The sequence below is a fragment of the Oncorhynchus tshawytscha genome, linkage group LG02 (assembly GCF_018296145.1).
Source record: "Oncorhynchus tshawytscha isolate Ot180627B linkage group LG02, Otsh_v2.0, whole genome shotgun sequence".
Taxonomy (NCBI): Eukaryota; Metazoa; Chordata; class Actinopteri; order Salmoniformes; family Salmonidae; genus Oncorhynchus; species Oncorhynchus tshawytscha.
This window is the reverse complement of record NC_056430.1, coordinates 73,052,663-73,069,111: the sequence shown is the minus strand read 5'-3', so window position 1 is coordinate 73,069,111 and position 16,449 is coordinate 73,052,663. Positions and strand designations below refer to the sequence as shown.

Here is a 16,449-nt window from a genome sequence, read left to right as displayed (position 1 = left end):
TGTAATCCAACACACTAGACTGAAGGGAGTAACTGATGTAATCCAACACACTAGACTGAAGGGAGTAACTGATGTAATCCAACACACTAGACCGAAGGGAGTAACTGATGTAATCCAACACACTAGACTGAAGGGAGTAACTGATGTAATCCAACACACTAGACTGAAGGGAGTAACTGATGTAATCCAACTCATTAGACTGAAGGGAGTAACTGATGTAATCCAACACACTAGACTGAAGGGAGTAACTGATGTAATCCAACACACTAGACTGAAGGGAGTAACTGATGTAATCCAACTCATTAGACTGAAGGGAGTAACTGATGTAATCCAACACACTAGACTGAAGGGAGTAACTGATGTAATCCAACACACTAGACTGAAGGGAGTAACTGATGTAATCCAACTCATTAGACCGAAGGGAGTAACTGATGTAATCCAACACACTAGACTGAAGGGAGTAACTGATGTAATCCAACACACTAGACTGAAGGGAGTAACTGATGTAATGTAATCCAACTCACTAGACTGAAGGGAGTAACTGATGAATCCAACACACTAGACTGAAGGGAGTAACTGATGTAATCCAACACACTAGACTGAAGGGAGTAACTGATGTAATCCAACACACTAGACTGAAGGGAGTAACTGATGTAATCCAACACACTAGACTGAAGGGAGTAACTGATGTAATCCAACACACTTAGACTGAAGGGAGTAACTGAAATCCAACACACTAGACTGAAGGAGTAACTGATGTAATCCAACACACTAGACTAGACTGAAGGGAAGGAGTAACTGATGTAATCCAACTCATTAGACTGAAGGGAGTAACTGATGTAATCCAACTCATTAGACTGAAGGGAGTAACTGATGTAATCCAACACATTAGACTGAAGGGAGATGTAATCCAACTGACTGTAAATCCAACTCATTAGACTGAAGGGAGTAACTGATGTAATCCAACTCATTAGACTGAAGGGAGTAATTGATGTAATCCAACTCATTAGACCGAAGGGAGTAACTGATGTAATCCAACTCATTAGACTGAAGGGAGTAACTGATGTAATCCAACTCATTAGACTGAAGGGAGTAACTGATGTAATCCAACACACTAGACTGAAGGGAGTAATTGATGTAATCCAACACATTAGACTGAAGGGAGTAACTGATGTAATCCAACACATTAGACTGAAGGGAGTAACTGATGTAATCCAACTCATTAGACTGAAGGGAGTAACTGATGTAATCCAACACACTAGACTGAAGGGAGTAACTGATGTAATCCAACTCATTAGACTGAAGGGAGTAACTGATGTAATCCAACTCATTAGACTGAAGGGAGTAATTGATGTAATCCAACTCATTAGACTGAAGGGAGTAACTGATGTAATCCAACTCATTAGACTGAAGGGAGTAACTGATGTAATCCAACACACTAGACTGAAGGGAGTAACTGATGTAATCCAACACACTAGACTGAATCCTTACTGGGTTGAATAAATCTGTTAATTCATCTGATTTTAGATTGGTTTATCAGTGTGGTAATTTCAGAGAGTTAGAGAGGGGACGCCACATGATTTTCTTCAGGGGTTTACTATAGATGTAAATGCGTGTGATTTATTAGTGGGTTTATCAGTGTGGTGATTAGAGAGAGTTAGAGAGTGAACGTCACATGATTTTCTCCAGGGGTTTACTATAGATGTAAATGCGTGTGATTTATTAGTGTGTTTATCAGTGTGGTGATTAGAGAGTTAGAGAGTGGACGTCACATGATTTCCCCCTGTGGTTTGTACTACAGGAGTCTAATGCTACTTGTGTATCTAAATGAACAGAATCATCCAAGGCTGCAACATCTGGTCCTGTTCATACAAAACATCTCTTCTGTATTCTCTGTCTATCTACAGTAAGCACAGCTTGAACACACACATACATGAATGCAGACACGTATTACGCACACACACATGCATACGCACACACACACACTGAAGCATGACAGTCAGAGACACACGCACGCACACACACACACACACACACACACACACACACACACACACACACACACACACACACACACACACACACACACACACACACACACACACACACACACACACACACACACACACACACACACACACACTTTCCTGTTGGTAATGCTTGTTGGGAATGTGTAATCAATCATAGCCTATCATTGCTGTGTGGTTCGGCCCAGTAGTATGAAGCCTGGGAGAGTTAAATCCCACCGCTAAATCCCTTATAGACATTAGTCATTGTGCGTGTGTGTGTGTGCGTGTGTGTGTGTGTGTGTGAGACGGTGTCTTCTGAGATTCTGTGGCCTTGGCGATTTGGCACTGGAAACAGGCAAGCTGGTTGATAGACTGCAAGGGGACTTGCATCTGTGAATGTGTCTGTCTGTCACCTCTATCTCTCCAGTGTATGGAGGTGTGTGTGTGTGTGTGTGTGTGTGTGTGTGTGTGTGTGTGTGTGTGTGTGTGTGTGTGTGTGTGTGTGTGTGTGTGTGTGTGTGTGTGTGTGAAAGTGGGCTCACTAGACCAGACTGACTACCAGAATAAACAGACAACAGTCACACCTGGCATCCAGGCCCTGCCAACAGGAAATAAACTAACCCAGACAACGTCTATGCCTATAGCTCCATCCCAGCTACTGATGTCAAGCCTCTCCCTCACTCCTTTCCCTCAGTCTATCCCTCTCCCCCTTTCTCCCTCACCCCTTCTCCAGTCTCTCTGTCCCTCTCTCGCCCTCACTCCCTCACTCCTTTCCCTCAGTCTATCCCTCTCCCCTTTCTCCCTCACCCCTTCTCCAGTCTCTCTCTCTGTCCCTCACTCCTTTCCAGTCTATCTCTGTCCCTCACTCCTTTCCAGTCTATCTCTGTCCCTCACTCCTTTTCGTCAGTCTATCCCTCTCCCCTTTCTCCCTCACCCCTTCTCCAGTCTCTCTTTATCCCTCTCTCGCCCTCACTCCCTCACTCTTTATCTCTCTCTCCCTCCCTTTCATTGGTTTCTTTATAGCAGTGTGGCCTCTGAGGGACTTTCTATTTGGACGGCGGCCATCTTAGCAGCCCCCCTCTTCTCCTCCTCCTATGGAGCCTAAACACTGTCTCAGTCTCACACTACAACTCTATTACAGACTAACCTCTTAGCAGTTTGTAGACACATTCTAACTGGGAGAAGGGGTCAGCTATGAATCAGATATACCTGAAGCTGGTCTGACACATCTTCCCGTAACACAAGTAACAGAAAGTCAATAGAATAATAGAATGTACAGCTCTTCTAGCACTTGGACAAGCTCTATATACTTAAACCAATCCTTCACTGTTGTTATACTAGGAAACGAAAATGAAAAGTATAACATATCTATATCAAATGTATACCAATCTAAATGTACAATTCTTAAGCTATTCTAGTGAAACGTGAAGGGGAGAGCTGTAAGAGTCCAAAGGACCTTTACATGATAGGGCTGCTTTGGCTGCGGACCAGGCCAATCCTCAGAGAAGAGAGAGAGAGAGAGAGGGATGGAGGAAAAGAGAGAGACAGAAAGAGGGAGTGGGGGATGTATTTATTCCATTGGAAAGTGAAACTCAACAGGGACTACAGTAGCTGGCAGGCTCGTATCTCAGAGGGAGAAGAGGAATTCTCAGACCGGAGGCCTGGAGACCATTTTGCTATCCTCACAACGTTCTTCTATAAGGTGAGGGGGCGGGCCGTTTGAAACAACTAGTGTGTGGGTGTGTGTGTGTGTGTGTGTGTGTGTGTGTGTGTACACCCGTTACACTTGTGTGTGTTTGCCCTGTTTGAAACAGAACTGGCTCGATCACGTGGGCATGGAATTACTGGCATGAAGACACACAAAATAAAGAAAGCGAGAGAGAGAGTGAGACAGAGTGTGGAAAACAGTGATGAGAGAGAGAGATAGAGCTGAACTGTTGCAGGCCATGATAATAAATGTCAAGAGATCTCTGGATCTTATCGCTAGTTCTCAGATCAAAGTGGGTTCAATTCTACTACTGCTGCTAGGTTGTCTTGGTGAAAGTGGTATCTGCAATTGGGGTCAATAAGATTCTCTCTCATCTCTCTCTCTTTCTTTCTCAGTGACTATAGTATTAGGGGTGGGATCTAGAGATCTGTATATCTATACTGTGGTGGGTTCTGGAGATCTGTATATCTATAATTAATTTTTTACATTTTTATTTGACCTTTATTTAACTAGGCAAGTCAGTTAAGAACAAATTCTTATTTTCAATGATGGCCTGTGGGGTGGGGTGGGTTCTGGAGATCTGTATATCTATAAGGGGGTGGGGTCTAGAGATCTGTGTATCTATAAGGGGGTGGGGTCTAGAGATCTGTGTATCTATAAGGGGGGGGTCTAGAGATCTGTGTATCTATAAGGGGTGGGGTCTAGAGATCTGTGTATCTATAAGGGGGTGGGGTCTAGAGATCTGTATATTTATAAGGGGGTTGGGTCTAGAGATCTGTATATTTATAAGGGGGTTGGGTTGGGTCTATAAGGGGGTCAGGGCTTGGTCTCACCTGGACTCACCCCTGCCATCGTGTTGTGTGTGAACGCCATCTATCATCTCTCTCTCTCCCCTCTCTTTCTCTATAAGGGTGGTGAGGGACTTTAGGGGTTGGGGCTGGGGCTCACCTGGTCTCACTCCTGCCAGCACGGGCAGCGGGTGGTGTGTGAACGTCATGCGGGGGGACCTCGTCTGGGGCGACAGGGCGTTGAAATCAAACTTCCCCGGCTTCTTAAGAGAACCAGGCGAGGACAGTCCTGGCAACAACAAATAAATGGGATCAATATCAAAATAATATCAAAATGGGGGAGAAGAGGAGTTGGGTTTAATGTACAATGTTTTGGACTGGCTGCTACACTTAAATCAAAACATGTAAAAGGGAATTCATGATTAGAAAATTGTTATTCTTTGATTGATTGGTTTTAAAGCACTTTGATTGGCTGATGACAGTGCATTGTTATGAGTCCTGTTGGATATTGGCCGTTCTCCTAACCAATCCCAGCCTGGTGGGCTCAGGACTTGCAGAATTCTCAGTATAAACAGTGCCCTCAAAAAATATAATGGGTGAGTTGAAGTTGTGGCTTCGGGGTGGTCAGGGTGGGGGAAGGGTTGATGTAGGGTTGAATCAAGGCAGTAATTAAATCTACAAGCATTTTTAAATCTAGTTCCATTGTCTTCCAAGATTGGCTGAATATTCTCCTCTTTCCAAAGCTCCACAGCCTACCATGAGCTATATGAAGCTCCTTTCAAAATAGAAACACTGTATATAAACTACAGTATAGAGCCTGCAGCTGCTCAGTGAGAAAGACAAGCAGACGGAATGGAGAGAGGGAGGGATGAAGGGAGGGAGGGAGGGAGAGAGGCGAGAAAAGCGTGGGAGAATGTGAGTGAAGGAAGGAGAGAGTGAGTGATGTCAGAGTGGAACCTGTGAAAATGTAGCAGTATTTTTTCATTTTGTTTCTTTTCCTTTCTAGGAATGTCTGAGATGGACAAATCATAAGATGGTAAACATGGTTCATTATCTTCATCTCACACTCACTCACACACACAACAACCCTCACACACTCACCGATTACCACACACACTCACCGATTACCACAAACACTCACACACTCACTGATTACCACACACACTCACCGATTACCACAAACCCTCACACACTCACCGATTACCACAAACACTCACCGATTACCACACACACTCACCGATTACCACAAACCCTCACACACTTCCGGCGCCGACAGAGATGGCCGCCTCGCTCGCGTTCCTAGGAAACTATGCAGTTTTTTGTTTTTTTTTTTACGTGTTATTTCTTACATTAGTACCCCAGGTCATCTTAGGTTTCATTACATACAGTCGAGAAGAACTACTGAATATAAGATCAGCGTCAACTCACCATCAGTACGACCAAGAATATGATTTTCACGAAGCGGATCCTGTGTTCTGCCTTTCAACCAGGACAACGGAATGGATCCCAGCCGGCGACCCAAAAAACGACTCCGTAAAAGAGGGAAACGAGGCGGTCTTCTGGTCAGACTCCGGAGACGGGCACATCGTGCACCACTCCCCAGCATTCTTCTCGCCAATGTCCAGTCTCTTGATAACAAGGTTGATGAAATCCGAGCAAGGGTAGCATTCCAGAGGGACATCAGAGACTGTAACGTTCTTTGCTTCATGGAAACATGGCTCACTGGAGAGACGCTATCGGAGGTGGTGCAGCCAGCGGGTTTCTCCACGCATCGCGCAGACAGAAAACAAACAACTTTCTGGTAAGAAGAGGGGCGGGGGCGTATGCCTTATGGCTAACGAGATGTGGTGTGATGACAGAAACATACAGGAACTCAAATCCTTCTGTTCACCTGATTTAGAATTCCTCACAATCAAATGTAGACCGCATTATCTACCAAGAGAATTCTCTTCGATTATAATCACAGCCGTATATATTCCCCCAAGCAGACACATCGATGGCTTTGAACAAACTTTATTTGACTCTTTGCAAACTGGAATCCATACATCCTGAGGCTGCATTCATTGTAGCTGGGGGGATTTTAACAAGGCTAATCTGAAAACAAGACTCCCTAAATTGTATAAGCATATCGATTGCGCAACCAGGGCGGGAAAAACCTTGGATCATTGTTACTCTAACTTCCGCGACACATATAAGGCCCTGCCCCGCCCTCCTTTCGGAAAAGCTGACCACGACTCCATTTTGCTGATCCCTGCCTACAAACAGAAGCTAAAACAAGAAGCTCCCACGCTGAGGTCTGTCCAACGCTGGTCCGACCAAGCTGATTCCACACTCCAAGACTGCTTCCATCACGTGGACTGGGATATGTTTCGTATTGCGTCAGACAGCAACATTGACGAATACGCTGATTCGGTGTGCGAGTTCATTAGAACGTGCGTTGAAGATGTCGTTCCCAGAGCAACGATTAAAACATTCCCTAACCAGAAACCGTGGATTGATGGCAGCATTCGCATGAAACTGAAAGCGCGAACCACTGCTTTTAATCAGGGCAAGGTGACTGGTAACATGACTGAATACAAACAGTGCAGTTATTCCCTCCACAAGGCTATCAAACAAGCTAAGCGTCAGTTTAGAGACAAAGTAGAATCTCAATTCAACGGCTCAGACACAAGAGGTATGTGGCAGGGTCTACAGTCAATTACGGACTACAAGAAGAAAACCAGCCCAGTCACGGACCAGGATGTCTTGCTCCCAGGCAGACTAAATAACTTTTTTGCCCGCTTTGAGGACAACACAGTGCCACTGACACGGCCTGCAACGAAAACATGCGGCCTCTCCTTCACTGCAGCCGAGGTGAGTAAAACATTTAAACGTGTTAACCCTCGCAAGGCTGCAGGCCCAGACGGCATCCCCAGCCGCGCCCTCAGAGCATGTGCAGACCAGCTGGCTGGTGTGTTTACGGACATATTCAATCGATCCCTATACCAGTCTGCTGTTCCCACATGCTTCAAGAGGGCCACCATTGTTCCTGTTCCCAAGAAAGCTAAGGTAACTGAGCTAAACGACTACCGCCCCCGTAGCACTCACTTCCGTCATCATGAAGTGCTTTGAGAGACTAGTCAAGGACCATATCACCTCCACCCTACATGACACCCTAGACCCACTCCAATTTGCTTACCGCCCAAATAGGTCTACAGACGATGCAATCTCAACCACACTGCACACTGCCCTAACCCATCTGGACAAGAGGAATACCTATGTGAGAATGCTGTTCATCGACTACAGCTCGGCATTTAACACCATAGTACCTCCAAGCTCGTCATCAAGCTCGAGACCCTGGGTCTCGACCCCGCCCTGTGCAACTGGGTACTGGACTTTCTGACGGGCTGCCCCCAGGTGGTGAGGGTAGGCAACAACATCTCCACCCCGCTGATCCTCAACACTGGGGCCCCACAAGGGTGCGTTCTGAGCCCTCTCCTGTACTCCCTGTTCACCCACGACTGCGTGGCCACGCACGCCTCCAACTCAATCATCAAGTTTGCGGACGACACAACAGTGGTAGGCTTGATTACCAACAACGACGAGACGGCCTACAGGGAGGAGGTGAGGGCCCTCGGAGTGTGGTGTCAGGAAAATAACCTCACACTCAACGTCAACAAAACTAAGGAGATGATTGTGGACTTCAGGAAACAGCAGAGGGAACACCCCCCTATCCACATCGATGGAACAGTAGTGGAGAAGGTAGTAAGTTTTAAGTTCCTCGGCATACACATCACAGACAAACTGAATTGGTCCACTCACACAGACAGCATTGTGAAGAAGGCGCAGCAGCGCCTCTTCAACCTCAGGAGGCTGAAGAAATTCGGCTTGTCACCAAAAGCACTCACAAACTTCTACAGATGCACAATCGAGAGCATCCTGGCGGGCTGTATCACCGCCTGGTACGGCAACTGCTCCACCCACAACCGTAAGGCTCTCCAGAGGGTAGTGAGGTCTGCACAACGCATCACCGGGGGCAAACTACCTGCCCTCCAGGACACCTACACCACCCGATGTTACAGGAAGGCCATAAAGATCATCAAGGACAACAACCACCCGAGCCACTGCCTGTTCATCCCGCTATCATCCAGAAGGCGAGGTCAGTACAGGTGCATCAAAGCTGGGACCGAGAGACTGAAAAACAGCTTCTATCTCAAGGCCATCAGACTGTTAAACAGCAACCACTAACACTGAGTGGCCGCTGCCAACACACTGACTCAACTCCAGCCACTTTAATAATGGGAATTGATGGGAAATTATGTAAAATATATCACTAGCCACTTTAAACAATGCTACCTAATATAATGTTTACATACCCTACATTATTCATCTCATATGTATACGTATATACTGTACTCTATATCATCTACTGCATCCTTATGTAATTACATGTATCACTAGCCACTTTAACTATGCCACTTTGTTTACATACTCATCTCATATGTATATACTGTACTCGATACCATCTACTGTATCTTGCCTATGCTGCTCTGTACCATCACTCATTCGTATATCTCTATGTACATATTCTTATTCCCTTACACTGTGCATAAGACAGTAGTTTTGGAATTGTTAGTTAGATTACTTGTTGGTTATTACTGCATTGTCGGAACTAGAAGCACAAGCATTTCGCTACACTCGCATTAACATCTGCTAACCATGTGTATGTGACAAATAAATTTGATTTGATTTGATTACCACAAACACTCACCGATTACCACAAACACTCACCGATTACCACAAACCCTCACACACTCACCGATTACCACAAACCCTCACACACTCACCAATTACCACAAACACTCACCAATTACCTCAAACCCTCACACACTCACCGATTACCACAAACACTCACCGATCACCACAAACCCTCACACTCACCGATTACCACAAACACTCATACACTCGCCGATTACCACAAACCCTCACACACTCACCGATTACCACAAACACTCACACACTCACCGATTACCACAAACACTCACACACTCACCGATCACCACAAACACTCACACTCACCGATCACCACAAACACTCACACTCACCGATTACCACAAACACTCACCGATTACCACAAACACTCACACACGCACCGATTACCACAAACACACACACACTCACCGATTACCACACACACACACACGATTACCACAAACACTCACACCCTCACCGAATACCACAAACACTCACTGATTACCACAAACACTCACACACTCACCGATCACCACAATCACTCACACACTTACCGATTACCATAAACACTCACACCCTCACCGATTACCACAAACACACACTCACCGATTACCGAAACACTTACCACACACAAACACCGATAACCAAAACACTCACACACTCACCAAACAATCAATGATTACCACAAACACTCACACCCTCACCAATTACCACAAACACTCACACTCACCGATAACCAAAAACACTCACACACTCACCGATTACCAAACAATCAATGATTACCACAAACACTCACACACTCACACATTCATCACCGATTACCACAAACACTCACACACTCACCGATTACACACACACTCACACACTTACCGATTACGATTTACCACAAACACTCACACACTCACCGATTACCACAAACACTCACCGATTACCAAACAATCACCGATTACCTCAAACATTCAAACACTCACCGATTCACCACAAACACTCACACACTCACCGATTACCAAACACACTCACACCCTCACCAATTACCACAAACACTCACGATTACCACAAACACTCACACACTCACTGATCACCACAAACACTCACACACTCACCGATTACCACAAACACTCACCGATTACCAAACAATCAATGATTACCACAAACACTCACACACTCACACATTCATCGATTACCACAAACACTCACACACTCACCGATTACTACACACACTCACACACTTACGATTTACCACAAACACTCACACACAATCACCGATTACCACAAACACTCACTGATTACCACAAACACTCACACACTCACCGATGACCACAAACACTCACCGATTACCACAAACACTCACACACTCACCGATGACCACAAACACTCACTGATTACCACAAACACTCACACACTCACCGATTACCACAAACACTCACACACTCACCGATTACCACATACTCACCGATTACCACAAACACTCACCGATTACCACAAACACTCAAACACTCACCGATTACCACGCACACTCACTGATCACCACAAACACTCACACACTCATCATTTACCACAAACACTCTCACACTCACCGATTACCACAAACACTCACACACTCACCGATTACCACAAAGACTCACACTCACCGATTACCCCAAACACTCACCGATCACCACAAACATTCAAACACTCACTGATCACCACAAACACTCACCGATTAGCAGACACTCACTGATTACCACACACACACAAACATTCACCGATTAGCAGACACTCACTGATTACCACACACACACAAACACTCACCGATTAGCAGACACTCACTGATTACCACACACACACAAACACTCACCGATTACCACAAACACTCACACACTCACTGATGACCACAAACACTTACACACTCACCGATTACCACAAACACTCACACACTCACCGATTACCACACACTCACCGATTACCACAAACACTCACACACTCACCGATTACCTCAAACACTCACCGATTACCACACACTCACCGATTAACCCAAACACTCCACTCACCGATCACCACAAACATTCAAACACTCACTGATCACCACAAACACTCACCGATTAGCAGACACTCACTGATTACCACACACACACAAACACTCACCGATTAGCAGACACTCACTGATTACCACGCACTCAAACACTCACCGATTAGCAGACACACTCACATTCACTTTAACATTCAGACCCAGGACCTTTTCATACTATTTTTAGTAATTTTCATATTAATCCTAGAATTCTAACAGACAGTATTTGTTCCCAAACTTTGTGGTCTATTTCTGAGGTCCTGACATTAAAATCCTTAAAATCCCATTCAACCACAATTCCTCCGGTTCCAGCTGGGTATGTGTGAAAGTCTATGGAGAGAGAGTGCAGTGTGGGGGCGTGTAAACAAAACGGTGTGAAAGAGTTAAGTCTGCAGCAGGTGGGAGGGAGGGAGTGACTAATATGTGTGAACCATTTATGTCTTTAACAGACATATTTCATTTTTAGTTAACCAGGCCTAGGATCTAGTGGGTATAGTGTGTGTGTGAGTTTAATTTATAACCAAGGCTAGGGGCTAGGATGCAAGGGGGCTAGGAGGCTAGGGAGCTAGGGGGCTAGGAGGCTAGGGAGCTAGGGGGCTAGGAGGCTAGGGGGATAGGAGGCTAGGGGCTAGGAGGCTATGTGGCTAGGGCGCTAGGAGGCAAGAGGGCTAGAGGCCTAGGACGGGTGTATTGTAGCTGTCAGACTAATTGGAGCCATGGAAGAGAGGTGGAGAACCATGCCTGATCCCAATGGTTACTGTGATGTCTGACACCTGTGAATCTGACACCAATTTACTGTGACGTCTGACACCAACGGTTACTGTGACGCCTGACACCAATGGTTACTGTGACGTCTGACACCAATGGTTACTGTGACGTCTGACACCAATGGTTACTGTGACGTCTGACACCAGCGGTTGCTGTGACGTCTGACACCAGCGGTTACTGTGACGTCTGATACCAATGGTTACTGTGATTTCTGACACCAACAGTTACTGTGACATCTGACACCAACGGTTAAAGTGACGTCTGACACCAACGGTTACTGTGACGCCTGACACCAACGGTTACTGTGACGTCTGACACCAATGGTTACTGTGACATCTGACACCAACGGTTACTGTGATGTCTGACACCAACGGTTACTGTGACATCTGACACCAACGGTTACTGTGACGTCTGACACCAGCGGTTACTGTGACGCCTGACACCAGCGGTTACTGTGACGTCTGACACCAACGGTTACTGTGACGCCTGACACCAACGGTTACTGTGACGCCTGACACCAGCGGTTACTGTGACGTCTGACACCAGCGGTTACTGTGATGTCTGACACCAACTGTTACTGTGATGTCTGACACCAGCGGTTACTGTGATGTCTGACACCAACGGTTACTGTGATGTCTGACACCAACGGTTACTGTGACGGGGTATGGTAGTAGTTGCCAGGCGTGCCGGTTTGAGTGTGTCAAGAACTGAAACGTTGCTGGGTTTTTCACTCTCAACAGTTTCATGTGTGTATCAATGGTCCACCACCCACAGGACATCCAGCCAACTTGACTCAACTGAGGGAAGCATTGGAGTCAACACGGACCAGCATCCCTGTGGACAGGTTCCGACACCTTGTAGAGTCCATGCCCCAGTGAATTGAGGCTGAGGATAAAGGTGGTGGTGGGGGTGCAACTCAATATTAGGAAGGTGTTCTTAATGTTGTGTACACTCAGTGTATACCCCACTATATACGAGCAAAGAGGGACAAACTGACAGAGGATTTCATCCAGTGGCTTCCCCTACAATAACAGAGACGAGACCCATGTTATGTATCTACTCTGGCTGTGTGTGTGTGTCTCACTACACTGTCCTCTCTCCTCCTGGCAGACCACAGCAGTGGACTGGCAACCAATCAAGTGCTCCTGTTGACCCCTCTGCCTCTCTACACTAACAGGCCTGCCACCAGATGTGCCTTCAAAACACAGTCTCTTGCTCGCACAAACACACAAGCACGTATGTACCCACACACTCATACGCACGCGCACACACACACACGCATTGGCTTAAAGCAGTAAAAGGGAAACCAGAAGGAATTCCCTTATCCAGACTAAACAGAGGCTGCGTCCCAAATGACACCCTATTCCCTATATAGTGTTTTGTCAAAAGTAGCGCACTGCTATTTGGGACGCACACTGTAGTGTAGAAGACCATCAAAGGCTCTAACTAACTCATATTAGAAGCAGCAGAGGCCCCTTAAACATTTCAGAATCATTTGGAACTCATTTGAAATCATGGTTATTTCTAACCCCCAGCGCCCCGAGACACACACACACACTTCACTCTCCCTCCAGCCCCTGTGGAGCAGATGTCGCCAGCAGCCTTGCTACTCCCAAGGCCACACACACAGACACACACACACACACACACACACACACACACACACACACACACACACACACACACACACACACACACAGAAGCACCATCTGGGACTAGAGCTTGTGTGTGTGTGTGTGTGTGTGTGTGTGTGTGTGTGTGTGTGTGTGTGTGTGTGTGTAGCAAGGCTGCTGGCAACATTTACTGTACATACTCTGTCTGTCTGTCTGTCTGTCTGTCTGTCTGTCTGTCTGTCTGTCTGTCTGTCTGTCTGTCTGTCTGTCTGTCTGTCTGTCTGTCTGTCTGTCTGTCTGTCTGTCTGTCTGTCTTTGCATGTGTGTGCTCAATTGGCTATGGAGGGAGTAGAATAGGGGTTTACTGTGGTGGTGTGTGCTGATGTTTGTTTGTGTGTGCTTGCTTGTTTTCCTACCCTCCACCCGGATAGGAACTCCCAGCTGTGGTTTGCCTGTAGCAGGTGGAACCCTCCAGAAAGCAACACACACCGTAGAGTGTTGCTTTGGTGTTGATATTTCACTTCCTTATGTTATTAAGTACATTTTGCCAAGACAAATTTGATTCTTTATGTTTTGAATCGCTCAGTGGGGTCTTTCTCTATCATATCGTTAACATCATATCCTAAAAGTCAGATGTCGTACCCTAATACATCCCATAATAAGCAGCGAACTCTGCTGACAGAGCAGTGCAGCGTTATCGCCGAAAATGTTTCACATGTTGTGGTGGTCGTCCACGGGTCGCAAATAGCAAGCTGCATTAAATGTTAAAGGTTGTGAAAATAAAAAAGCTTTCGTTACGCTCAGTACTCCGGTGTTCATTTCACAAAGATACACTTGCTTTTGTGAGAAATCTCCGAAAAAGAAGAGGAACTTTGCATTAATATGAACATTGTATACTAAAATATGAAAACATGTCATGTCTCAAAATGGATATCCATTGATACCCATCTTACCTCTATATTGTTTTATGTCCTCGGGATTTGAGAAGAAAGATGAGGCGTTCATTGGTGAGACTGTCTGGTATTCTTCCTTTTCGCACAGCATCCAGCCTAGCTGACGAGATGTTGCTTTCCTGATTTATGAGCACTTTTTTCCACAGGCCTCCATTGATTTAGTCACTCTAATTTTGACCCCCCCTACAAGGAGGGATTATGAGAGACACGAGGATTGGACCATTGGTTATCTTAGCAGAGTATCTACACAATTAACATATTATTTTACCCAGTGTTCGAAGTTGCGTTTTTGATTGGACACCTTACCATCTCCTTACCATCTCCCATTCTAAATCTCATTTCATCTGCCAGACAGTAGAACTGATCACCTTCTATCTCTCAATCTCTCTTTCTCCTTCCCTCAGTCCCTCAGAAAAGGACACACGGCCATCTCACATCTCTAAGCTCTCTCTCAACACATTACATACTAAATACACAAATGCCTCACATTTGTAATTAATTTGGGTTTGTCCATTAGTTTTGGTTAAATGAATTGGCGAGAGGGTCACCCAGGGCTGCATCCAGCCTATTCCCTATGTAGTTCACTACTTTTGTCCAGAACCCATTTTTATTGTTTTTAACCTTTATTTAACTAGGCAAAATTTACAATGAGGACTACTCCGGCCAAACCTGGACGACGCTGGGCCAATTGTGCGCCACTCTATGGGACTCCCAATCAGGGCCGGTTGTAGATACCACCTGGAATCGAACTAGGGCCTGTAGTGACGCCTCCAGCACTGAGATGCAGTGCCTTAGACCGCTGCGCCACTCAGATATGTTACACATACACTACAGTACATGACCAAAAGTATGTGGACACCTGCTCTTCTAACATCTTATTCCAAAATTATGTGCATTAATGTGGAGTTGGTACCGCCTTTGCTATTATAACACACTCCACTCTTCTGGGAAGGCTTTCCACTAGATGTTGGAACATTGCTGCGGGAACTTGCTTCCATTCAATCACAAGAGCATTAGTGAGTTTGGCACTGATGTTAGGAGATTAGGCATGGTTCATAGTCGGCGTTCCAATTTACCCCAAAAGTGTTTGATGGGGTTGAGGTCAGGGCTCTGTGCAGGCCAGTTAAGTTCTTCCACGCCGATCTCGACAAACCATTTCTGTATGGACCTTGCTTTGGGCACTGTCATGCTGAAACAGGAAAGGGCCTTCCCTAAGCTGTTGGCACAAAGTTGGAAGCACAGAACTGTCTAGAATGTCATTGTATGTTGTAGCGTTAAAAAACAGCCCCAGACCATTATTCCTCCTCCACCAAACTTTACAGTTGGCACTATGCACTCGGGCAGGTAGCTTTCTGCTGGCTTCCCCCAAACCCAGATTCGTCCATCGGACTGCCAGATAGTGAAGCGTGATTCATCACTCCAGAGAACGCGTTTCCAATTCTCCTGAGTCCACTCCAGCCGACGCTTGGCAATGCGCATGGTGATCTTAGGCTTGTGTGTGGCTACTCGGCCATGGAAACCCATTTCATGAAGCTCCCAAAGAAACAGTTATTGTGCTGACGTTGCGTCCAGAGGCAGTTTAGAACTCGGTAGTGAGTGTTGCAACTGAGGACAGACATTGTCTGCGCTTTGTTGTCATTCAACAATAGACAACACGTTTTAATGCACATTTTTCACATGAGAAATACTGCACCAAACAGCTTAGTTAGATGTAAAATTGCGCAACTAAGATCTCCTCTGCAAAAACAAAAAAATGTATGACAGATTTCTTGAGTTATCTTAGATTAATTCTGACTATTTTCAGGAAGTGTATACTGGCTACAGCACCTCAA

General features: G+C 45.8%; 1 protein-coding gene across 7 annotated transcripts in view; it reads right to left on the bottom strand.

Annotated features, from left to right (window-relative positions):
- The window catches only part of LOC121838665 (nuclear factor 1 X-type-like), a 138,631-nt gene that overhangs the window by 8,479 nt on the left and 113,703 nt on the right, over positions 1–16,449 (bottom strand). For 5 of the 7 annotated variants that reach the window (XM_042304388.1, XM_042304391.1, XM_042304395.1 and 2 more), the window contains one exon: positions 4,666–4,794. The exons of the other annotated variants lie outside the window; for them this stretch is intronic. In XM_042304388.1, coding sequence (XP_042160322.1) covers positions 4,666–4,794 — 129 coding nt within the window. The remainder of the gene's footprint in view (positions 1–4,665; positions 4,795–16,449) is intronic. 7 annotated transcript variants of the gene reach the window in all.